The sequence below is a fragment of the Scyliorhinus canicula genome, chromosome 7 (assembly GCF_902713615.1).
Source record: "Scyliorhinus canicula chromosome 7, sScyCan1.1, whole genome shotgun sequence".
In the NCBI taxonomy this organism is placed as follows: Eukaryota; Metazoa; Chordata; class Chondrichthyes; order Carcharhiniformes; family Scyliorhinidae; genus Scyliorhinus; species Scyliorhinus canicula.
In genome coordinates, this window is record NC_052152.1 from 96273951 (window position 1) to 96300665 (window position 26715).

General features: G+C 47.1%; 1 protein-coding gene across 1 annotated transcript in view; it reads left to right on the forward strand.

Annotated features, from left to right (window-relative positions):
* Positions 1-26715, forward strand: part of LOC119969210 (gastrin-releasing peptide receptor-like) — a 71295-nt gene that overhangs the window by 3577 nt on the left and 41003 nt on the right. The window contains exon 2 of the mRNA XM_038802510.1: positions 22380-22731. Within this exon, the coding sequence (XP_038658438.1) occupies positions 22380-22731 (352 nt within the window). The remainder of the gene's footprint in view (positions 1-22379; positions 22732-26715) is intronic.

Consider the following 26715-nt stretch of genomic DNA (forward strand, 5'->3'; position numbering starts at 1 on the left):
AACTCCAGATCAGAAGACATTTTTCAAGTTCATTTTCAATGAAACTTTTTGTTTTACAAATATTAAGAAATACAAATATCAGGAAGCTTGGTGCGAAGCACAGTCACCAGTATAACTTTGATTGGTTGACTGAGTTTTACAGATCTTAGTCCCAAATTAGCATATTCCTAATGAGTTAAATGATACGACACTGTGCTTCTTGTCTTATTTGAATCCTGCTCCTCAGGAATAGCACTGTGGAGACTTTAGATTATGCAAATGTTTGCACACATATGCACTTCCCTTTAAGCAACATCCCTTTGAAATATATTTAAACACATTGCTCAAATCAAGTTTATTTCTGTGCTGGATTATCTTCTATTATGCCAACCCATTTTGTTTATTATGTTCATGGCAAATACATTGATGTAATTTGGATAGGAGCTTTGCAGTTCATTGTAAAGATTAATAAACTGGATGCCACATTGGAAACCTGCACAGATACCTCATGCACAATAATCCGTTTAAATCAATTGCAAACAAGCATTGAGGAGTTGTGAAAACAGATAGAAATAAAATATTCTTACTGCACATCATAAGTACATTTCTTAAAGTGTGGAGTATTTTTTAGAGTGTGTTTCATATATGTTGGCACCGTTTATTGATTTGAATATCATTAAACCCCTGATTAGCGTAACACATTATGTCCAAATGCTGGTCTATCAGCAGCAGGATGGGAGTTATGCCTGCTATGAGAATGCACCCCTGATATTCTGAATTCAAGGCCTCTTGTGTTGGGAGGAACACAGAGATTGTAGGGACAGATTGGTAGTGGTAGTTCTTGAAACCGACAGTAATGCAATGTCTTTTTGATGGGATGCTAAAACCTGATGTCTTCCCCCTTAAGGTGATGTTGCTCGTTCTGATGAGTGTGCTTTACACTCAATTGGCTCTGTTTTATTCCTTAGTGCTAGAGTCGCCAGGTATCCTTATGATACCGCCACGAGGTTCAAGTTCAAGTTCAGATCAATGACTCAATACACCAGTTAGTAAGGTTCAATCAAACACATTTATTATTTACACAGTAAATCGATACTCATGCAACTAATACTAGCGGACTAAACTATTCCTACCACTATAAGCCAATACTTATCTTCGATAAGGGAACCCACTGGATCAGGGAACAATGGCCTTTTGTTCTGTCCTGAGACTGCAGGCTTCCCAGTTGGTACGGGCTAAGGGGTCAGGAGTGTCTATTCTCATAGCGAGCGTTGGTTGGACACTTACTTGTCGGTGTAGCTATTGGCCAGGCCTCGCCTTCTCACGGTCAAGTTCTTAGAGAGCTGCTGTAAAGGTGTTCTGCTGGGAGGGCCGGCTAAGAGAGCGAACTAAACTTGGGACCTGACTTTTATAGATCCCAGGGGCTTTGCGCCCTTTTGGGCGGACCCCGATCCTACTGTCAATCGACCCAATCGATTGGTATGAATCCCCCAATACTGAGGCTGTCCCTCGATCGCGGGGCAGTTCTTCCTAACTGGTTTGTTTCCTTTTGTTTCAGACCCCGTTGGCGCCGGGAAGTCTGACCTGCCATAGAATGTCCCAATTGTAGCTAATCGTTGCATCCATTGTTCCTGGGGATTGCTTCATTAATATGCAAACTGCTGGTTTCGGTGCTGTCTGCTTTCTTTGCAGCCAGAATACACATGAACTTCCGCAAACTGCTTGTCTCTTTATAATTGTCCAGTTTTCCCTGCAACCTTTGCGTTCTTCCATTTTGTGTGGGGAAGTGGCCAACCCAGGTGGCTACACTGGATATAAAAGATCCCACTGTTTCACAGAAGGACAAGAGAGTTCTCACCCCATGTCCTGGCTAATAGTTAACCCTCAAGCAACACCTAAAACAGATTATATGATCACGTATCACATCGCTGTTTGTGGGACATTGCTGCTGCACATCGATCACCGGATGTCCTGCATTATCTGTAGTTGCACTTCAAAAATATTTCATGGGCTATAATGCAATTTGGGACATTCTGAGTTTCTGCAAGATTCAAAAAAGTGCATAACTTACATACAAAATATAGCCATTGGCCTTCATGCTGATTAAAGAACTACACAGTAGGTTTTGCCTACTTAGCTTAACTGACCACAACTTTTAACTTCCCAATCTCCAACTTACATAGTAATTCTGGATGTCTGAGACTCGCATGCATCCCTATCCATCAAGAATTATTCTGCTACAAATAGCATATCTCAGTCACTTCCAAACTGCTGCATTGCACACATCCATCCAAGAGCATAAGTATTGGAAGCACCCTGCATTTCCCACAGGGAGTTCCAGATGTAACTAAAAACCAACAGGATATCTCCTGAAGAATTTCCCTCAGCATATCACTCATGTTAGATTAGGCACATGCCTTCATTTGCTTGGAAAGTATCTATTAAGCATAGAACCTTAAACGTCCGGTTGCGATCTACCCCTGTAGTTGACATGGCCAGCAGCCCTCCGTCTTGTGCTCTGTCCATTAAATTTTTAGCTACACTGCAGCTCCCACTTTCAGGCTGCTATCTGTGAAACTGGACCTGTAACCAACGTACAGAGTAACACTGCTGACTGCCCATTGTCACAGCTACAAGAATAAACAGATACTTTTATATAATGCCATTAACATAGAAAAAACATTTTCTTTTTTTTTAAATATAATTTTTATTGGAATTTTTTACAGAAAATATAAAACATAACGACAAACAATGAAATGCAACAAAATAACTCACAATAACTGTAACACCCCCAGACCGTATCAACGCATGTATCACATCCCCCCACCCCCCCCCCAACCCCAATGAACAACAAAAGAACTTAAAAATAAATTAAAATTAAATAAACAAACATAGTCATTGTCCTTTTCCCTCCCCCTCCCCCCCCCCCCCCCCCCCCCCCCCCAGGGTTGCTGCTGCTACTGTCCCTGTACCCTATCGTTGAGCCAGAAAGTCGAGAAAAGGTTGCCACTGCCTAAAGAACCCTTGTACCGACCCTCTCAGGGCGAATTTGACCTTCTCTAGCTTAATGAAACCCGCCATGTCATTGATCCAGGTCTCCACGCTTGGGGGCCTCGCATCCTTCCATTGTAGCAAGATCCTTCGCCGGGCTACTAGGGACGCAAAGGCCAGCACACCGGCATCTTTCGCCTCCTGCACTCCCGGCTCCACCCCAACCCCAAAAATCGCGAGTCCCCATCCTGGCTTGAACCTGGATCCCACCACCCTCGACACCGTCCTCGCCACCCCCTTCCAGAACTCCTCCAATGCCGGGCATGCCCAGAACATATGGGCATGGTTCGCTGGACTCCCCGAGCACCTGGCACACCTGTCTTCACCCCCAAAGAACCTACTCATCCTCGTCCCAGTCATGTGGGCCCGGTGCAGCACCTTGAATTGGATGAGGCTAAGCCGCGCACACGAGGAGGAAGAATTAACCCTCTCCAGAGCATCAGCCCATGTCCCGTCTTCGACCTGTTCCCCCAGTTCCCCCTCCCACTTAGCTTTCAGCTCCTCTACTGACGCCTCCTCTGCCTCCTGCATAACCTTGTAGATATCAGATATCTTCCCCTCTCCGACCCAGACCCCAGAAAGCACCCTGTCGCTCACCCCCCTCGCGGGAAGCGAAGGGAATCCCTCCACCTGCCGCCTAGCAAAAGCCTTTACCTGCAGACACCTGAACATGTTCCCCGGGGGAGCCCAAATTTCTCCTCCAACTCCCCCAGGCTCGCAAACCTCCCATCAATAAACAGTTCCCTCAGCTGTCTGATGCCCGCTCTGTGCAAACCCTGAAATCCCCCATCAATGTTCCCCGGGACGAACCTATGGTTCCCCCTTAACGGAGCCTCCATCGAGCCCCCCACTTCTCCCCTATGTCGCCTCCATTGCCCCCAAATCTTGAGGGTAGCCGCCACCACCGGACTTGTGGTATACATCGTAGGAGGGAGCGACCACGGCGCCGTTACCAGGGCCCCCAGGCTTGTATCTCCACAGGACGCCCTCTCCATCCGTTTCCATGCTGCCCCCTCCCCCTCCATTACCCACTTGCGCATCATCGACACATTGGCTGCCCAATAATACCCCGAGAGATTGGGTAACGCCAGCCCCCCCCCCCCCCCCCCCCCCCCCCATCTCTACCCCGCTCCAAGAAGACCCTCTTCACCCTCGGGGTCCCATGCGCTCAAACAAAGCTCATGATGCTGCTAGTCACCCTTCTAAAAAAGGCCCTAAGGATAAAGATGGGCAAACACTGAAAAAGGAACAAGAACCTCGGGAGAACTGTCATTTTGACGGACTGCACTCTACCCGCCAACGATAGCGGCACCATGTCCCACCTTTTAAATTCCTACTCCATCTGCTCCACCAGCCTGGTAAAATTAAGCTTATGGAGAGTCCCCCAACTACTGGCCACCTGCACCCCCAGGTATCTGAAACTCTTCACTGCCCTCTTAAATGGGAGTCTCCCAATTCTCTCCTCCTGATCACCCGGGTGTACTACAAATACCTCACTCTTGCCTAAATTTAACTTATAGCCCGAGAAGCCCCCAAATTCCGCTAACAGCTTCATCACCCCCGGCATTCCCCCTTCTGGATCCGCCACATACAACAGCAGGTCGTCCGCATACAGCGATACACGATGTTCCTCCCGATCCCGCACCAGACCCCTCCATCTCCCTGACTCCCTCAACGCCATAGCCAAAGGTTCAATCGCCAGTGCAAAGAGCAAGGGGGACAGGGGGCACCCCTGCCTGGTCCCACGGTAGAGCCTAAAGTACTCCGATCTCCTTCCATTGGTAACTACACTTGCCATCGGAGCCGCGTAGAGCAGCCTCACCCATTTGATGAATCCCTCCCCGAATCCGAACCGCTCCAGCACCTCCCACAGGTACCCCCACTCAACTCTATCAAACGCTTTCTCCGCATCCAGCGCCACCACTATCTCCGCCTCCCCCTCCACTGCCGGCATCATAATAACATTTAGCAGTCTCCGCACGTTCGTGTTGAGCTGCCGCCCCTTGACAAATCCTGTCTGATCCTTGTGTATCACCCCTGGCACACAGTCCTCTATCCTGGTGGTCAGGATCTTCGCCAGCAACTTAGCGTCAACATTGAGGAGCGAGATAGGCCTGTATGATCCACACTGCAAGGGGTCCTTATCCCGCTTCAGGATCAGAGAGATCAGTGCCCGCGACTTCGTCGGGGGCAAAACCCCCCCCTCCCATGCCTCATTGAAGGCTCGCACCAACAGGGGGCCCACCAGATCCGCATGCTTTTTATAAAACTCCACCGGGAACCCGTCCGGCCCCGGCGCCTTACCTGACTGCATTTGTCCAATCCCCCTGACTAGCTCCTCCAACTCTATCAGCGCCCCCAGCCCCTCTACCAGCTCCTCTTGAACCCTTGGGAAACATAACCTGTTCATGAAGCTCTCCATCCCCCCTCTCCCCATCAAAGGTTCTGACCGGTACAGTTCCTCGTAGAAGTCCCTAAAGACCCCATTTACTTCTGTCCCCTTCTGCACTACATTCCCACCCCTATCCGTCACTCCACCAATTTCCCTAGCCGCATCTCGCCTGGGGAGCTGATGCGCCAACATCCTGCTCGCCTTCTCCCCATACTCATATACCGCGCCCTGCGACCTCCTCCACTGTGTCTCCGCCTTTCTGGTGGTCAACAAGTCAAATTTGGCCTGCAGACTACGCCGTTCCCCCAGCAATCCCTCCTCCGGTGCCTCCGCGTATCTCCTGTCCACATCCAGGAGCTCCCTCACCAGTCTCTCCCTCTCCTTCCTCTCCCTCCTTTCCCTATGGGCCCGGATGGAGATCAGCTCCCCCCGGATCACTGCTTTCAGAGCCTCCCAGACCAACCCCACCCGGACCTCCCCCGTGTCGTTGGTATCCAGATACCCCTCAATACTTCCCCGGACCCTCCTACACACCTCCTCATCAGCCAGCATCCCCACATCCAGGCGCCAGAGCGGGCGCTGGTCCCGCGCCTCCCCCATCTCCAGATCAACCCAGTGCGGAGCATGGTCTGAAATCGCTATGGCCGAATACTCTGCATCCTGCACCTTCGGGATCAATCCCCTGCTCAGGACGAAAAAATCTATTCGGGAATAGATCCTATGGACATGGGAGAAAAAGGAATACTCCCGCGCTCTCGGCCTCCCAAACCTCCAGGGATCCACCCCTCCCATCTGGTTCATAAACCCCCTCAGCACCTTGGCCGCCGCCGGTCTCCTACCCGTCCTTGAACTGGACCGGTCCAGTGGGGGATCCAGCACTGTGTTAAAGTCTCCCCCCATGATCAGGCCCCCCGCCTCCAGGTCCGGAATGCGGCCCAACAAGCGCCTCATGAAGCCGGCATCATCCCAATTCGGGGCATATACATTAACCAGCACCACCTTCTCTCCCTGCAGCCTACCCTTCACCATAATATATCTGCCCTCCTTGTCCGACACCACCTCAGCCGCCTCGAACGCCACCCTCTTCCCCACCAGAATCGCCACCCCCCGGTTCTTCGCGTCCAATCCTGAGTGAAAAACCTGCCCCACCCACCCCTTCCTCAGACGAACCTGGTCCGCCACCTTCAAGTGGGTCTCCTGGAGCATAGCCACGTCCACCTTCAGCCCCTTCAGATGAGAAAATACCCTAGTTCTCTTAACCGGCCCATTCAGCCCCCTCACGTTCCAGGTAATCAGCCGGATCAGAGGGCAACCTGCCCCTCTCCCCCGCCGGCTAGCCATAGCTTATCGACTGCTCGCCCCAGGCCAGCTCGCCCCGCCTGACCCGTTCCCCATGGCGATAACGCCTCTCCTCTACCCCCCCCCGGCCCACACCAGCTCCTTCCTGGCCATTCCAGCAGCAGCCCGGTATCCACCCCCACCCCCCCACCCCCCCCAGGCTAGGACCCCTCTTAGCTGCGACGCACCCTCCATGGTACTTCCGTGAGTCAGCTGACTTCTGCTGACCCAGCAGCTCCCGCCAAAACCCATCTCCTCCCGGCATGGGGTCATCCCCCTCTTGCCACACCTCCTTGGCACCGCTTCAGCAGGGGAAAGAAAACCAGTGAAGGCCACGCCCCCACCTCCAGCTCCGCCCCCCCCCTGCCCCGCAGCGCGGACATCCAGAGGAAAGCCCGCGCTTTCACACTGCCACACCCCACCCTTCCGACGCAGCTCCTCAAAATCCAGTTTCACCCCAACCCCCAGCCCCGTACAGAAGAGAACATATAAAGCACATACCCCCAACGTTCCCCACATACCTCACACCCGTACCCAACAGACAAACCCACCCGGAAACAGAGCAAAAAGAAAACCAGCATAAAAATAACACCTGTCAAAATTGAAGAACAGCAACAGCGAAAACAGCAACGGCCATAGTGTGTCCCCAGATCCTAGTTCGAGTCCAGCTTCTCCGCCTGTACAAAGGCCCACGCCTCCTCCAGGGACTCGAAGTAGTGGTGCCGGTCCTTATATGTCACCCACAGACGCGCAGGCTGCAGCATTCCAAATCTGACCTGCTTGGCATGCAGCATCGCCTTTGTCCGGTTGAACCCGGCCCGCCGCTTTGCCACCTCCGCACCCCAGTCCTGGTAGATTCGCACCACCGAATTCTCCCACTTGCTGCTCCTCTCTTTCTTGGCCCAGCGCAGCACACACTCCCGGTCACTAAATCGATGGAACCGCACCAGCATCGCCCGCGGGGGTTCATTTGCCTTAGGCCTCCTGGCCAGCACTCTGTGAGCTCCCTCAAGCTCCAGGGGCAAATGGAAGGACCCTGCTCCCATCAACGAGCTCAACATCGTGATCACGTACGACGGGAGATCCGACCCCTCCAGCCCCTCCGCCAGGCCCAGGATCCTCAAATTCTTTCGCCTCGTGCGAACGTCCAGCTCCTCCAAGCGGTCTTGCCACTTTTTATGAAGTGCCTCGTGCAACTCCACTTTCCCCACGAGGACCACGGCCTCCTCCTCCCTCTCAGCGGCCTGCTGCTGCAACTCCCGAATCGACACCTCCTGTGCCACCTGGGTCCCAAGCAGCTTGTTTGTAGTTGCATTCAGGGAGTCCAGCAACTCAGCCTTCAGCTCCGCAAAACAGCGCAGAAGAGAGGCTTGCTGCTCCTGCGCCCACTTCCACCAGTCCTCGGGTGTTCCGCCGGCCGCCATTTTGTCTTTCCTCCCCTGCTTTTCTAGGGGAGCTGCTGCAGCTTTTTCCTTTGCCCCACTCCGGGTGAGCACCATAAATTATGGGGAATGCTCCTCTAGACACCTTCCCCCACTGGGATTCGTCGGGATAGCGTCGATTGCTGCTAGAATTCAGCTTTCATAAAGGCCCTCAAGTCAGCTTGAGACCTATAAGCTGGCCCTTCCCCCGCCTGCCTGCTTGTAGAGGCTTTTGTTTGCTGCAGCTTCCGCCCAATCTTGCACTGTTTCTGAGGGTCTGATAACCAAGAAACATACTATTCCTGGGGGAAAGTACTCCTCGAACATTCACCTATGGCTTTTCATCGAAATTCCAACCCGTGCCGCCCAAAAAAGAGCTCTTTTCTGTAACCTTGGGCAGGAGCTGCCTCTGTGTGCTCACTCACTTCATGCTACACACCGGAAGTCCCGCTGAAAAAACATTTTCAAAGACACTTCATAGGAATTAAATGAGGCAAAACTTGAGAACAAGTCAAAAAAACTGTTGACTAAATACTTCGCAGCAAAGGTAATTTTAGTGAGTGTCCTAAAAGGTGACAGAAAGGCGATGAGGTTCAGGGAGAAAATTCCAGAGATTAGGACCTAGTTAGCTGAAAACACATTTGTGATGTATCGGGGGGCTAGGGTTGGAGAAACACAGTTTTCAGAAGCTAGTAGGGCTGGAAAAATTTAAGATAAAGTCGCCATAGTCCCAGATGACCATAGGCTGCTTTCCCCTTTGAGGGGGAGAGCTGACTGGTGGTGATTTAACCTGAGGATCATCACATCTCAGGTGAGGAGCAAGGTTGAGAAGCCGGAGCCTTCGTGAATAACCTCAGCCGGTACGGAATTGAATTTGAGCTGCAGACATCACTCTGCATCACAACCAGCTGCCTAGCCTATAGGATGGTAGGGAAGGACAAAGCCAAGAGGTGATTTGAATGTAAGGTTGAGAATTTTAACTATTAGAGGCCTCGGGAGACCAAGGAACCAATGTAGATCAACAAGCACTGGGACAAGGGCTGACCATGACTGTGTATGCCAGGATATAAGCATCAACCTTGGTCTAAACGTTAATACAGGGACTGGATTCCAGAGATGAGGTGTGAGTGACAACCCTTGACATAAAGCCAACATTTCACTGAATGTAGCATCAAGGTGTTTTCATAAAATGGAAGTCAATGGCAATTCGGAGGGGAAGTCTGCAGTGGCTGAGTCTTGACTCACTCAAAGAAAGATAGTAGTAGCTATTAGAGGCCAGTTAGCTCAGCCCCAGGACAACGCTGCAGTATTTCCTCTGGGTAGTGTCCAACAACCAGCCATCTTCTGCTGCTTCATCAATGACCATCCCTTTAGTATAAAGTCAGAAATAGGAATGTGCAGCGATGATTGTATTCAGTATTCAGTTCTATTCACAAGAATTCCGATAATGTAGCAGCATATATCTAGATACAGCAAGGTCAGATTTTGGATAGATAAATGGCCTGTAACAGGTGTGCCACGCAGGTTTTATACACACAATACTACCTCCAACAAGAGAGCGCTTGACCACCCCATAACCTTTGATTATTCTATTGACTATAAACTCAATTGAACCAACCATATAACATCATAAGAACTAACCACACAGACGATGGGTGTTCCATGGGCATTCTAAGTCAATTAGCTCACCTCCTAATTTTGCAATGCCCCTCCACAATGTGCAAGCCAAAAGTCAGAGGTATAATGGAATATTCTCGACTTTCCTGTATGGGTGCAACTGCAATGACAGTCAAATATCTCAACATAACCCATGGCAAAGCAGCCTACTTGACTGGCACCTCCATCCGCCAGCTTAAACATTCATTTGCTCCACTACCAGCACAGTGTATCAGCAGTGCGTACCACCCACAACAACTTGCCCAGGCTTTCTTGGCACAACCTTCCAAACCCGTGACCTCTACCACCTAGAAGGATAAGGGCAGCACGTGCATGGCAATGCCATCACCTCCAAGTTACCATTCAAAGCACACACTGTCCTGATTTGTAAATATATCATCATTCTTTCATCATTGCTGGGTCAAAATCTTAAACTCCCCGTCTAACTGCATTGTGGGAATACCTTCGCCACATGGACTGCAGAAGGTTAAGAAGAAGACCCACCACCGGCCTCCCAAGGTCAATGAGGGAGGAACAATAAACATCACCAGTAGCCCACAAATCTGAAGATTAAATAAAGTAAAACAGCAATATGATTAGCTGGCATCTTGCAATCTACCATTATAATGTTAAATACATTCCTCATCAAAGCGAGCTTTTATCTTGACTGCTCCCCGATCAAAGAGTAAGTGTGACTATAAATCAGATAAATCCTTCATTTTCTTTCTCAAAATCAGCTGTGTGCATTTCGGAGTCTACATCTCACTACCTCATAATCCTGACATAGTTTGCCTTTGACACAATTGTAGGCAAACGGCACATACTACCTGAAAAATAGATTTTAGCTGAAGGTGGTAATTTATTCATTTATTTCAGATAACATTAATAAACTGCTTGAGTTTTGAATATTTATTTTGTGTGTTATGATGAAATGTGAGCCCTTGACTGAACATAATGCTGTTACTCCCTCACAGTTGTTAATAAGTCCATGCACAGATTGTGTACCTTGCTCCAGGTAAAATATCAAATTACCAATACATGATTCAATGACCCTGGGCACACACCGTTAACACTCACTCAGCTGACTGGAGTTCCACAGCACTGTGTAAAACATCCACTTGTTTTCACTTCTGAATGTACATAAACATGTTTTTTCAAACGTTTCAGTCCCTGCACAATGCACTATGGTGGGCAAATCCAAATATTAGATTTAAAATCCATTATGTCAAAACATCCATGGCATATGAGAAGTTTCACGTAAACAATTTTTACATTTCCTATTGTCTGCTTGAGTGAAAATATTTTAATTGACCATTGTAAGTTAAAGGAAGAAGCAATTTTATACACATGTATGCTAATATTGCACAGTATGATCCCAAGACCCACATATTTTCTGAAAAGTATGGTCGTACAGGAATACGCCAAAACAGAAAGTAGGCAATATCAAACTTTGACAAAAGATCATCTGGTCTCGAAACATTAGCTCTTTGCTCTCCTTACAGATGCTTCCAGACCTGCTGAGATTTTCCAGCATTTTCTCTTTTAATATCAAACTTTTACCTTGCTTTGTTCTTTAGAAGAAGGATAGCAATTTCACATTGTTCTCATTAGTTATATTAAGCAAAATGTTCTTGCTCTGATCAAATTGCATGCTGTGTTTCCTTATGGAAGTGGCTGCACTTCAGAAGCACTTCATTGTCTGTAAAGCGTTTTGGAATGTCCTGAGGCCGTGCAGTGTGTTGTATAAGTGCATATTCTTTTGTTTACTCTCAAAGTTATTTGATGTTCCAAGGTGAATGCAGCTCGGAAGATTATGCTTAACTAGATAAGGTTCATTGAGGAGATGACTGATATGTGGACAGGGAAATAAAGTAGTACATATTGAATTTCAGAAAACCTATGACAAGATATCACGAAGGACACCATTAGGGAAGATGAAGGGTATGAAATTAGGAAAGGCGAGCAAATTGGATTAAAAGCTGTTTGGAAATGATAAAACAGAGAATTGGAGTTAGAGGGCTTCAGAAATAGAAATGAAAAACAGTGGCCCACAGAGGTCTGTTTTCAGACTGCCTCAGCATTAAACAGTAAATAATTCCGAGGACCAAAGGCAATGTTGCTAAAATGATGGATGGGCAAGATAGTAGCAGATAGAATTCAATGTCAGTAAATGTGAGATGACACATTTGTTAGAAAAATAATTATACTCTGGTCAGGGAACAGTTTGGTGATGTGGAAGAGCAGAGGGACTTGGGGGTTCATATTCACCAGCTATTAAAGCAGTATCTGAAATGGAAAAGGTTTAAAAAAGCGAAAGGAAATCACAGTTTGAGGGCAAGAGATTTAGAACATTAAAGCCATAATGTAATGGTGGATCTATATCCATAATGAGATTATATTTGATGTGCTGTGCATTTTTTTGATCCAAACTGCAGAAACAATATTGTAGCAAAAGAGAAGTTACTGATTCATTACAATGTTGCCTAGTATGAATCCTCAGGGCTACGGGAAGATTTGGTAGTGGTGTTAAGATAGAGTAGATAAAGAGAAATTGTTTCCAATGGCTGAAGGGTTGATTACCAGAGATTACAGGTTTAAGGTGATTGGCAAACAACCCAGAGGTGGCTTCACAAAAAACATTTTTACGCAATGAGGTTTCAGGAATTTGAATTCAGTTCCTGCATGGTACTGTGGGTACTGTAAGGGCCCTTCCTGTTGCTTCTCTTGTTTCCAATTTCTTTTACTTTGTGGTTATCATTCTGACCCATGGACATTTAATGGACATATACCTTTAAGTCGAGCAAAGGAAGTGAGGAATTCAAAAGTTGCAAAATAGTACACTGTGGTATTGGATAATTAGCTTTTGAACTCAAACTTTCTGGCACCCGAGAGATCGGAGGGATTCGGTTCGATTGGTTGACAGGTGGCCAGTGGATTGGCCGAAGGCCGTATTCTGCCTGGTGACAGGCGATGATTGGGTCCTACCTGCGCGGGATGATTTTCAGAGAATCCAGGACAGGATGTCAGGTCCTGGACACAGAGAGGAGAAGCTGTGAGCTGCTGTCTCCCTCTTTCTCCAGAAATGTTGCATATCTGCTGTTTTCTGATCCTGCAGAGAAGTTCTTGAAAACTGAATAAATCCACAGTGGAAACAGACTGGAAGCGAAAACCTCCAAGTTAAGGCCTAGACTGAAGAAAGGTGTACTGGAAGACATCCAACTGAAACAGAGACTTTATCCTTTTCATTTTCTTCACACCCCTCTTTCCTCTCTGTGTTTATCTGTCTTGTGTGTGTAGAGAGGCTGAGAGTGAGTTAAAGAGGGGGGTGAGGAATTAGATAATAGTTAGCCAGTTATATTTGCTACCTATTTGCTCATAGTTATTTCTATTAATAAAATATGATTGTGTTTGAATTTATAAAGCTGATGACTGTAGTTATTGGGCAGCGAAAGACCAGAAACTGTGGTTATTTTCTAAGAATAAATTGTTAATTTCAACTGTGTTGGAACTCCGGGTTTAGTGGGGCTGAAATTGACTGCGCACTAGCTTTGGGTGTCGTAACAATATTGATTGAATAGTAGCCTTTAAAAGGGAATTGGATAAATACTTGAAAAAGGAAAAGTATGGGGCTGCATGGAGAGAATTGGAGAATCGAGATGAACTGCATGGCTTTTCAAAAAGAGGTGGCACAGACTCAATGGGCCAAATGGTCTTTCTTTGTGCCGTGCTATTTTATGATCCCATGAAATACAAATGGAAAAACTGGGGCTGTTTTCATTAGACGAGAGGAGATTACTGGCTGTTTTTGTAGAGGTGTTTAAAATTATGAAAGCATGGGACAGTTTCTGACAATTTGGGGGTCTAGAGGAAAGGGACATAGATTTTTTTTAAATGTAAGAGATTTCGGACCAAGAGCAAGAAAAACACCTTTTTATAGAGAGGCTTGTGATGCTGTGAAATACACTACCGGAATTAATGATTGGGGTCAAATTGTGTTAACATTTAAGAATAAGTTCAATGGGTATTGATATGAAAGAAGGCTAATGGGGAATGGGAACAAGGTGGATACATGTGGTTCATAAGCACCAGCCCAAACTGATTGGGGTTAATAGCCTGTTTCAGTGTTGTAATATTTTTGTAATTCTAAGTAATTCAGTACAGACTGTTTAAAGTCACTTTTCATCAATCTTACCGCTAGAATCCCACAAAATCCCAATATTTCAGTAGAATGAAATTACGTGCACAACTATGAAGGCCATTTCTGATAACCTGTATCATTTTGTTGCTTATTGCCTTCAGTTACACTCTCACGAAGACAAATATGTGATAAAAAGTAATCAATTGATTGTACATTTATTGGTATGCCCTGTATCATAACACAGATGGGAAGTTGAGGATCACAGAATAATGTTTTATATGAATAAAGTTTCAATGAGAAGAATATTGTAAGTTTTTAACATTTGCTTTAAAATGTCAATACATTAGTGAAATAGCCAAATTTGTTGCATTGTTCACTTATTCATTAAGTTGTAAGATGGAAGCGATTTTTCCATTTCGATTTTCTGCTGTTTTGTGCAGCTGATTGATCTGGTGTGGAAAGCGGGTTACAGACTAAATATACTGCCCACACTAATCTTTCGATGCAATCATTAGTCATCAGTAACGTTCATTTGAACAGATTAGGTACATCAATTGAATTAATCTTTATTGTTCCTTTCCATTTTGAGGCAAATCAATATGAGTATCTTTCCTTGTAAAGAGTTGATTAATTGTAGCTTTATTATCAGTTTAGCAAAGGCTATCACGACAGGTTATTTTTCAAAAGCATAACAGAAGATAAATCACTTCAGTGGTCAATTTTATCACACGTACATTCAAATATGGAGGAATTTATGAAGTTTGCATTAACCAAGTATTTGTTCCACTGTTTGTCTCAAAATTCCTCTCTTGCATAAGTGACGTAGCCAACAACTGCAGTTCCCAGGATAAGCACTAACAGTGCCTTATAACATTTCCCAGACATGGAATCAGGTCGAACAGCACAGGAGATGATTTGTTCCATTGTGCCTTTGCCAGCTCTTTGAAAAAACTATCTAATTAGCCCCAATCTTCTACTCTTTCTTCTAAGTCCTGCATTGTTTCCCTTTCAAGTATTTATCCAATTGCCTTGTGAAAAGTACCTGCTTCCACTGTCCTTCAGGGTAGTTCATTCCAGGTCATTACAACCCACACTCTTTACCAATTATTTTATATCAGTGTCCTCTGGCTACCTAGCCTTCTGTCAGCAGAAATAGTTTCTCCCTATTTACTGTATCAAAGCCCCTTAGAATTTTTAACAACTCTGTTAAATCTTCCTTTAATCATCTCCGAGGAAAATAATTCTAACTTCTTTGTTTTATCCACATATGACTTCCAATATAAAGTGCATGTATGGCGTAAAACAATATCTGGAGTGAGATCTTCCTGCTGCATTGCGCTCGAAAGGCAGCCCTCTTCCGGGATCATCCTGACTCGCCACACCTGACGAGATCTAATGCAATCTTGCGAGACATTGTGATGTAAATCCTGCCCATAGTGGGCGGGATCACTTTTTGGCAAATCTGCATATTAGAGTGAGACAGCTAATCTCACTCTAATATGCATTCTCAACATCTGATCAAGGCGTGGACTCTAACTCCCTCTCCTTGGAGACCGTGGGTGAGTGCTGGTCCCCACAAACAGGAACCAGATGGAATGGCACCCTTTTGGGTATCCCAGGGATCAGAGGACCCCAGGTGCTTGCCCTCTGGGCAGGGTTGAACACTGGCACTGCTGGCACCAGCCTGGCACTGCTATGTGGGTGCCAGCTGGGCACTGCCAAAGTGCTTAGATGGCACTGGTAGGTGCACTGCCAGGCTCATGGTGCCAAGCTGGTATTGTTTCCATGACAGGGATTGGGCCTGGGGTTGCCCTGTGGGGAAGGGGTGGGTGGGGATCCACTGATTAGTGAGTTGGGGTTTGGGGGTCATGCCTGGGTGGTCGAGGTCCGATCTCTCCCTCCATTGAGGAGTGCAGGCGAGCAGTCTCAGCTGCGCTCTCCCTCCTGAGGCCCCTGATCTACCAGCATAGCCGTTTGGAGTGCCGGGAAACACCTGGTTAATCGCGCGTGCGACAGGTCTCTGTTCCCATTCGGGTAGATCATGCCCCTGGTGTGAGAGTCTTAAGGAATTGCATCAGGAAGCCCGGTAGCCGCACAGCTATTGATGCTCCGTTTTTTGCATGTGTGACAACATGATAATAACATCAAAAACTTATCAGTCTTGCTGGAGAAGTTGGACAAGGGACACCGGCAGAAATTAATATTTTATTTTATTGTTTTTTATAAATTTAGAATACCCAATTAACTTTTTCCAATAAAGGGGCAATTTTGCGTGGCCAATCCACCTACCCTGCACATCTTTTGGGTGGTGGGGGCGAAACCCACACAAACACAGGGAGAATGTGCAAACTGCACACGGACAGTGACCCAGAGCCGGGATCGAACCTGGGACCTCGGCGCCGTGAGGCAGCAGTGCTAACCCACTGTGCTGCCATGCTGCCCGGCAGAAATTAATATTACCATGACCCAGTGAGTTGGATATCATATAGGATAGAACAAAGAGATCTTGGGGTCCAACGTACATAGATCTCTCAAAGTTGCCACCCAGGTTGATAGGGCTGTTAAGAAGGCGTATGGTATGTTGGCTTTCATTAACAGGGGGATTGAGTTTAAAAGCCGTGAGGTTTTGCTGCAGCTTTATAAAACCCTAGTTAGACCACACTTGGAATATTGTGTTCAGTCCTGGTCGCCTCGTTATAGGAAGGATGTGAATGTTTTGGAGAGGGTACAGAGGAGATTTACCAGGATGCTGCCTGGAATGGAGGGTATGTCTTATGAAGAAAGATTGGCTTTTCTCACTGGAACGAAGAAGGGTGAGAGGTGACGTGATAGAGGTGTTCAAGGTGATGAAAGGCATGGATAGAGTGGTTAGCCAGAGACTTTTCCCCAGGGCGGAAATGGCTGTTAGATGGGGACATAGTTTAAGGTGATTGAAGGAAGGTATAGGGGAGATGTCAGAGGTAGGTTCTTTGCACAGAGTGGTGGGTGCGTGGAATGCACTGCCAGCAGAGTTGGTGGAGTCTGAGTCATTAGGGACATTTAAGCGACTCTTGGACAGGCACATGGACAGTAGTAAATTGAAGGGGGATAGGTTAGGTTGACCTTAGATTAGGATAAATGGTCAGCCGAAGGGCCTGTACTGTGCTGTACTGTTCTATGTTCTATCAGTGAACAGGGAGGGTGTGCCTTGGTAGATACTTCTGTTTACAAGACCTTAAGATTAGCAGTCCCCCAGTTGTTCAGGTGGGCAAAAGTCACCAGAGCTCTGAATCTATATCCCAGATGGTCCTCCTTTTGGTCATCGATGGAAAATATTTCTGAGTTAGTTTGTTACTAATGACAACGCATACTTATGTCGGATTTATAGCACAGAAAACATCCCAAGTCATTTTCATGGAGGTACAATCAGACAAATGGATACCAAACCAAAGGCAATATTAGGAGGATTGGACAAATTTTAAAGAGGCAGATTTTAAGGCGTGAGGGAGGCAGAGGGGTTCAAGGAGGGAATTGCAAAGCATGGGACTTAGTTGGCTGAAGGCGCATCTGCCAGAGGAATTGTGCGGAGATATACCAATGGATTAAAATGATGACAACTGACTCTGTCACTGCACAAAGAATGATAGAGATTTAGCATTGTGGCACTGCAACAGCACAGATGCTGATGTATTTTCCCCTCTCCTGTCACTTCCATGATATAGACTCTCTCATTCTGCCTGGATGTAAAGGAATGAGACTAGCAACATGCATGTGAATAATGGTCTGTAGGATATGCTCGTGACACTACTCTTCCAGTGTAATTATGCAAGACTTAATTTTTCAAAAGAGAATGAAGGCTTTAATCATGAACTTTTATTTGACCTCTTTTAAAGGCGGTTGATGAGATCCCAGACACTCTTCCTCCTGCCATAGCAGCTATGGAGTGAACCTTCCCTCTGCTGCAGCCACTCCACTCCATAACCATGACCAAGAGGAAGCCCACCACTGCCACAGTGGGAAATAGTTCCAGTGATGGAGCAAGGCAGTTACTGCATCACCAGCAGAGGCTGCCGACCATCTTTTAATGACCTGAGCCATTTGGGACTTTTTAACCACACAAACATGAAGATAGGAACAAGGAGAATGAGTAGGTCAGTCAGCTCCTCGGGCCTGCTCCTCCATTTAGTTATATCATGACTGATCTGATAATTACCTCAAATCTGCATTCCACATACCTCTGACCCCTTTCACCCCATTGCTTGCCAAAAATCTATCCCCCTCTGCCTTAAAAATATTCAAGACTCTGCTTCCATCACCTTTTCTGGAAGAGTTCCAAAGTCTCAATGCTCTGAGTGAAATGATTTTGCCTCATCTCCATTTTAAATGGGCGACCCCTTATTTTTAAACAGTGACCCCTAGTTCTAGATTCTCCAACAAGACCCTATCAGTACTCCTCAGAGTCTTATGTGTTTCAATCGAAAGAAGGAAAATAAATAATTTGCATTTATATTGCATCTTCAAAGAACTTGGCCGGGATTCTCCCCTACCCGGCGGGGCGGGGGATCCCGGCGGGATGGAGTGGCGTGAACCACTCCGGTGTTGGGCCGCCCCAAAGGTGCAGATTTCTCCGCATCTTTAGGGGCCAAGTCCTAACCTTGAGGGGGCTAGGCCCGCGCCGGAGTGGTTGGCGCCCCGCTGGCTGGCGGGAAAGGCCTTTGGCGCCGTGCCTGCCGGGGCCGAAGGGACTTCGCCGGCCGGTGGAAGTCTGTGCATGCGCCGGAGTCATCCCCATGCATGAGCAGGGGAGGAGTCACTTCCACATTTGCCATTGTGAAGGCTATGGACAACGCGGAAGGAAAAGAGTGCCCCCCACGGCACAGGCCCGCTCTCCGATTGGTGGGCCCTGATCGCGGGCTAGGCTACTGTGGGGGCACCCCCCGGGGCCAGATCACCCCGCACCCCCCGCCCCCCCCTGGCCAGGACCCCGGAGCCCGCCCGCACCACCAGTCCCGCTGGTAAGGGAGGTGTTTTGATTCCCGCCGGCGGGACCAGCATGACAGCAGCGGGACTTTGGCCCATCGCGGGCCGTAGAATCGCCGAGGGGGGGGGCGACGACAGGCGCGGCGCGATTCCCGCCCCGGCGCGATTCCCGCCCCGGCGAATCTCTGGTGCTGGAGACTTCGGGAGATGGCGGGGGCAGGATTCACGCCGCCCCCCGGCGATTCTCCGACCCAGCAGGGGGGGGTCGGAGTATCCAGCCTCTTATGTCAGAAACAAACTTTAAAGTATTGTTTTATCAGCAGCCAAGTGATGGAATGCAAGAAATATGTCAACCAATTGTCCAACACCAATGTCTCACCAACAGCATTGAAATAAACATGTTAATTGAAGGAGAACTCTGCTGGCTACAATATCTTTTGCATTTACCTGAGAGGGCAAATAGTGCCCGTGTTTGAAGTCCCATCTGAAAGACAGCTCCCTATTCAGCTAGCCGAGATTATGTGCTCAAGTCTCTGAGTGGGCCTTGAGCCCAGGACCAGCTAACTCAGCGGTTGGAGTACTATTACAAAGCCAAGCCTGATACCTTTTCCATAGATGATCTACTCTAATACTTCACAGTGCTTGCACACTGATTCATGCAATGGCAGGATTGTTGTATGAGGAGACATTGTATCAACCAGGCCTGTATTCAATAGAATTTGGAAGAATAAGATAGGATCTAATTGAAACGCATGGAATTCTGATGGGGCTGGAGAGACTGGATGCAGGGATGTTATTTCTTCTGACTGGGGTTTCTAGAATAAGGGGGTGACATTCTCAGAATACGGGGTAGGTCATTTAGGACTGAGGTGAGGAGAAATTGCTTAACTCCGAGGGTGGTGAACCTGTGGAATTCGCTACCACAGAAGGCTGTGGAGGGCAAGCCACTGACTATGGGCGAAATTCTCCGACCCCCAGCAGGGTCGGAGAATCGCCTGGGGGCGGCTAAAATCCCACCCACACCGTGGCAGAGATTCTCCGCCACACGGGAAGTGGCGGCGGCGGAAACTCGCCACTCCGATCGGTGAGGCCCCTGCGGTGATTCTCCGGCCCGGATGGGCCGAAGTCCCGCCGCTGGGAGGCTTCTCCCGCCGCCGAGGTTTAAACCACCTCTGGAACGGCGGGCTCAGCGGCGCGAGCAGGCCCCCGGGGTCCTGGGGGTGCGGGGGGCGATCGAACCCCGGGGGGTGCCCCCACGGTGGCCTGGCCCGTGATCGGGGCCCCCCGCTCAGACTCCGGGCCAGTGCCCTGGCTGCACTATTTTCTTCCGCATCCGCCACGCCCTCCGCCATGGCGGACGCGGAAGAGAACCCCACATCGCGCATGCGCCGGCAGTGACGTCAGCAGCCAGCTGCCGCTGACGTCACTGCCGGCGCATGTGCGAACCGGTGAAAGCCTTTCGGCCAGCCTCGCTGCCGGGGGTGCCGGTTTTTTGCGCCGGTCTTCTGGTGGCAACCGCTCCGGCGCGGGGCTGGCCCCCAAAGGTGGGGAGAATTCCCCACCTTTGGGGAAGCACGACCCCTGAGTGGTTGGCGCCACTCCCCTACTCCGGGACCCTCCGTCACGCCGGGTAGTGAAGAATGCTGCCCTATATTTAAGAAGGAAAAACATAGTTTTCTGGACTCTAAAGGCATCAAGGGGTATGGGGAGAGCACTAGAGTGTGGTATTGAGGTAGAGGATCAGCCATGATCATGCTGAATGGCAGAGTAGGCTCGAAGGGCTGAATGGCCTATTCTTGGTCCAATTCTCTATGTTTCTATGTTTCACAGTGCTTTTTCTGGTTAGCATGATGCTTTATTTCGAACCTGTGGCTTGAAAACCCTCATTAGCAGTTTTCTTTGCACATTTATAATAATAATAACTATTGCTTATTGTCACAAGTAGGCCTCAATGAAGTTACTGTGAAAAGCCCCTCGTCGCCACATTCCGGCGCCTGTTTGGGGAGGCCTGTACGGAAATTGAACCCACGTTGCTGGCCTTGTTCTGCATTACAAGCCAGCTGTTTAGCCACTGTGCTAAACTAGTCCCTAATTGAGCAATAGAGCCAATTTCAGCTTTCTAATGGGCCCACAATTAAATTCCGTCCACAGTAACTTTCATTGCTTACTTTTGATTATGCCCATATCAGCCTGCCTAATAATTCTGGTCAGTACTCACAAAAAATGTCTCCCTCCATGGGAGGAGTCCTCAATAACAGTTGCTGCTCTTGTTTTGATGCTTTACACTTTTCATTATTTACTTATGCATATTTCTGAAGTTCAAACTGCTTTTTGGGTACTTTCATAGATTGTGCAGTGCCATTTGGAACATCTGTATTTTCCTCTGTACCTGGCATTCCTTTGGACAACCAATGTGAAGACCATAAGACATAGCGGCAGAAGTAGGGCATTAAACCCATCGAGTATGCTCCACCATTCAATGCGATCACACTGATCTGATAATCCTCAGCACCACCTTCCCGTCTTATCCCTATATCCCTTGATTCCCTTCCTGATGATAATGTTGCCGAAAGTAGCTAACAAAGAATGTTTGCAGTCCCTTCAGTAAAAGAGACTTTTCTTTGCGCATTATTGCACCTCGACCACAGCTAGATTTATCCATTGTACATGTTAATTCCAGTTAAGTGACTTGATCGATGCTTCATGAGTGGGTCAAAGCTTTTATTGCTAAGGTGTTTTGAAAGGTTAATCAGTGTTTCAGCGACATCAATATTGCAGGAATCAGATGATTTCTTTCTTGTAAATGTGTGATAAATGTGCACTACTTTAATACAAATTCCACACACAGATACCATCCTCCTCTGATGTTCTAATTTAATTGCAGTTTCAATAGTAACATTAATGCACCATTAACTCTGTAGAGAACGTCTTATTGTGATGTCTTCAACAACACATCAACGCACAGCCAAACCCTTTATAAACAGCTGACTTCGGGAGCAATGGAAAACATGCTTCAGGAGATGTTTGATTTGCCCACCTCATGTGTCCATGAGCCCTTGGAGCACATATCGGAGATAGCAGACCTATCACACAACTCACTCTGTGTATAAAGGACGGAATCTAGATTAATGCTCGTCTGGGGAGACAATTTTCTACAGATCCCGCAATTCTGCTTTTGTTGTTGGCTTCAGAGTATTATACTTTTAATATTTGGATAGGCAGAACTTTAAGGGGCGGTTTGGGGGTGTCAGCACCTGAATGTACAATTATAGAATAACAGAAAGCACTAATTTAGGAGTAATTACATTGGTGTCAAGCAAAAGCGATCACCTGGGATTATTCCCATTGAACTCGATCGAATACTTATATATTGTAATTTATTTCATTTAATTATTATGAGAGATCATGAATATTATTACATATTGTTCATTTATTCATTTTGCAGGTATAAAGCTATAGTCAGACCCATGGATATCCAGACCACCAATGCCCTGATGAAAATATGTGTGAAAGCAGCCCTTATCTGGGTGTTTTCAATGCTGTTGGCCGTTCCTGATGCTGTATTTTCCGATCTGCAGTCCTTCTATGAGTCCCATAGCAATAAAACGTTTACGACATGTGCCCCATACCCGCTTGGTGATGAGCTGCATCCTAAAATCCACTCCACAGCGTCCTTCCTGATTCTCTATGTCATCCCACTCTTCATCATATCCGTGTACTATTTCCACATCGCCAAGAACTTGATCAGGAGTGCTTACAACATTCCAGCAGAGGGCAATCAGCACATTTTGAGACAGGTAAGCTAACAGATTTCAAACTGATGAATCTCCGAGGTGATGGCACTGTATTATGATGTGATGAATGCCATTTTGAATCAACACTGAGAACATAAAAACCTGCTTGAAATCAATCATGTCAGACGGACAAATCAATTTCCATTCACTACACTGTAAAATGTCATGATCTTGGCAAGTACAAATCCTGCTTACAATTAACATTTTAGACCAGACTGTGATCTTAAAGAGCGCTCATGCTCCTAGTGATGTTTCCAATGGTTCTCCAATATTCAGTCAATTTGGTGCCGTTAAGTATTGCCGTCAAAACAAGTTATTTACTTAAGCAGCACTAGGCATACATAAAGATGAGGTAATAACCTGGTCAGGCCGCAACTCAGGATGTGACAGCAGGAGCAACATGCTTATAGACAGAGCTAAGTGATCCCTCAATCAATGGATCAATCAAAGTATTGCAGTGCTGCGTATTCCAGCCATGAATGGTAGTGGACAATAAACAACGAGCAGGAGGAGAAACTCCATGGACATTCCTATTCTTAATGATTGGGGTGACCAACACATCAGTGTAAAAGACAAGGGGTGGCATTCTCCATCCCGCCAGCCTCTTTTTCTGACGGGGGGCACCCCTCCAGCAGCGGATTCTCCGTTCCCGCAGCCGGCCAATGGGGCTTCCCATTGTGGCCGCCCCATGCCATCTTGAAACGCGCATGCTTGGGTGCGCTGCTAGTGGGGCGGAGGATCCTGCTGACAGAGAATCCCGCTGAAGGCATTTGCAACTATCTTCAACCAGAAATGCCAATTGGGTGAGTGAAGCTCCCATAACACTGAAGAAGCTCAACACAAGTAAAGCAGCCCCCTTGATTGGAACCCCATCCACCACCTTAAACATTCACTCTCTCCACAACTGGCACACAGTGATAACAGTGTGTATCATCTACAAGGTGAACTGCAATAACTCATCTAGGCTTGTTCCAAACTTGCAACATTTGCCACTTAGAAGAACAAGGACAGCAGATACAAGGGAATACCACCACTTGCAAGTTGCCCTTCAAGTCATACACCATCCTGATTTTGAAATATATTATCATTCCTTTACTGTCACTATCTCAACTAGTTGAAATTCCCCCCTAGCAGCATGGTGTGTGTACCTTACACCACAAGGACTGCAATAGTTTAAGAAACTCACTAACACCCTTACAAAGGAAATTTTGGATGGGCAATAGGTGCTAACCTTGCCATGGATCTCCACATCCTTTGAAGGAATAAATAAAACAGTAAAGGGGGAGAAGTCTGATGGAAAAGCTCCTTGCTTGCAACTGGTAGAATACGGTGTATTCATGAAGAAAGGTGCATTTCTATTCGGAAGTCGGAAGGATGGTGAGAATGCCCTCATACATTATATAGTGCACAGCATGCCACTCATGAGGATTTCCTGGCACTTGCTGTCTAGCTGGTGAGGGTTCAACCTCACTTGTCTCATATCTAAAAGTGAATGTCCCCCTGAGGGTGGAGATGTACCATCTCTCTGGGTTGAAATAACTTACACCGAGACTGAATCGCGAGAGTTCTATTGTACCGAAAGTGACGCCTGTCCCTGAGCGATTCAGGACATCTAATGGGCTAGCACCGGCGCAACGTGTAACTAGTGCAATTCCAACGAACACTGGTGTGCCACTCGCCAGGGCTGGGATTGGCACTCGGGACGTTGACAAGCAGCAGCTGCATTGAACACTACACTCCCCACACACTCTCATTCGAGCCAAGAAAATGGCACCCTAAAGGTTCGTCGATGCAGAGCTGGAGACACTGTTGGATGCCATAGAGGGAGACGGGACATCCTGTTCCCCAGGTGGGAAGGAGGCTGCCATCCGTGGATGTCAACCGGGCCCAGATATCCTGGTCCTGGTAGTACACCCTGAGCCCATGGCACATCCTCTTGTTGCTCCCTGCTACCCGCTCCCCCCACCCCCCGGCACTGGCAGATACCCCCCCCAGTCAGCGGCAGGGCTGACAGCCCACGGTTGTGCCTTTGGGAACATGTCTTACATCCTCTCTCCCTCTTAGCAGCCACAGTGCATGTTTCCTGATTTTAAATACCACAGGGGAACCTCTCCATCGGTAATTCCACCTGGCGGAGGCGGAGCATCGCGGGAGACCTTGAGAATGCCGGGTCGGATCCGCTAATTATATACCAATGGCCTTTACGATACAATTTGCATGCTCACTTCATAGGAAGCATTCACGCCGCTGTCAAGACACCCGAGTATGGCATTTTGCGATTCCGGCATCGCTAGATGGAGAATCCTGCCCCTCTTGTTTGTTATTCCAAGTTTCATCTGGGCTAATACCAATGCTAAAATGGCCAAAAAAGAAACTTCACACAGCTCATTGATGTGTTCGTAAAGTCATCCAATACACTCAGAACCCTTACATTTCTTCAAAAATCACATTTGGGATGCGACCATAAATAAATTGGCCAAGTTCCAGTTGGTCATTCCTTCTCTTGATCCAAGAAAACAATATGAAGATTCGACCTGAGCTTCCCCAGTTTTTCTATCACTCAGACACAACTGTCCAAATTTCAAACTTCAAAAGCGTTTAATGTTGAACTTTAAATGGTTTCTCATTGCGACGGTGCAGTCTTTGGGCTCAGTTAAACAGATTATATGTGGATGTATGGTTTGAAATGGATTAAGAAGACTGCAGTTAAAACAAATGGTGCTGACACACAGACATTAAAGTGAAATTTTTTCATGGAGAGCAATAAAACAGAATCCAAACATTCTCTTCTGAGTCAAGTATATAACACTGGAACTGTATAATCTGTAACATTTCAGATTGCAGCAATTACCCCCATTCTTGCTGTGCGATGCCATGGTGAATTCTAAAGGGTGGAACAAATGGCCAAGATTATCATCTCACAGGAGCAATGGATTCCTTCAGGAATGCAGTCCATGCTCCCTCATAAAATACCTTTCATGAGCATATTTGTATAAGAAATCCTGCTGTGTGTGAAGTCACATGGCCCATCAAGAACCTTTGGAGCAATGCCCAATAGAGGGCTCAGTGGGTCGCAGGCCAATGAGTTGAGGAAGTGGTGATTTCAGCATTTTCTGCAAAGGAAATTTGAAGATTACTATTTTTAAATTACATTGGAGATAGCTGTAAAGTCGGGGAAACGCAGTTAATAAACGTTTTGAGTGCTTTGCATGTTAATCACCATTTATTGAAATCTCCGAGGCAGCTGTGTTCAAGAGAAAAGGTTGTAAATCTGTGAAATATCATTTTTATAGTTTGAAATATGGTAATGTTTACAAGGGGCGTCATTTGTTAGGAACGCGTGGAATAAGGAAAAGTTCCTATTTATGTAGCACCTCATCATGCGTCTTAGAAACATTCCAAAGTGCGTCACGTCCAATGAAGCAACCCAAATGCAGTGGCGTGGTGACAACTAGTATGTTGGAAAAATGCGAGAGCTAATTTGTAGCAGCGGTCCCACAAATGGATAATGCCAATGATGACGTTAGTTGAGGAGAGAATGTGTCTGGTTACAGGAAGAATGTCCTGCTCTACCTCATTTTCCTTTAGGACATTTACTATCTACCCGAGGCAGTGAAATGGGCAGAGTTAGAGAAATTTCGGCTCTTCATGCTGATGGTGGAGCCAATGGGAAATCCTATTGACAGCGGTGTGACCAGAAGATTCTGCCGCCAGGCAATGGTGGGCTGCCTTCCACTGTCAAGAAACACAACACAGGGAGACCTCTATGCTTATTCTAATTGACCTCTCACTCTTTAGTTCCCATCCAATTAAGCTAGTGAACAAATCTTTTGATCCTGCATTTTTGTCATTGCCATTCTGCAACTATCCACTAGGAAGCGCTCTAGAATGATACAGACCATCATCTCTGATTGTCCCACAAACTCTATTCCTGGACAAATCCCTCTCCCTGGCAACATTCAGAGGTTCAATCAGACTGTTTGCAAT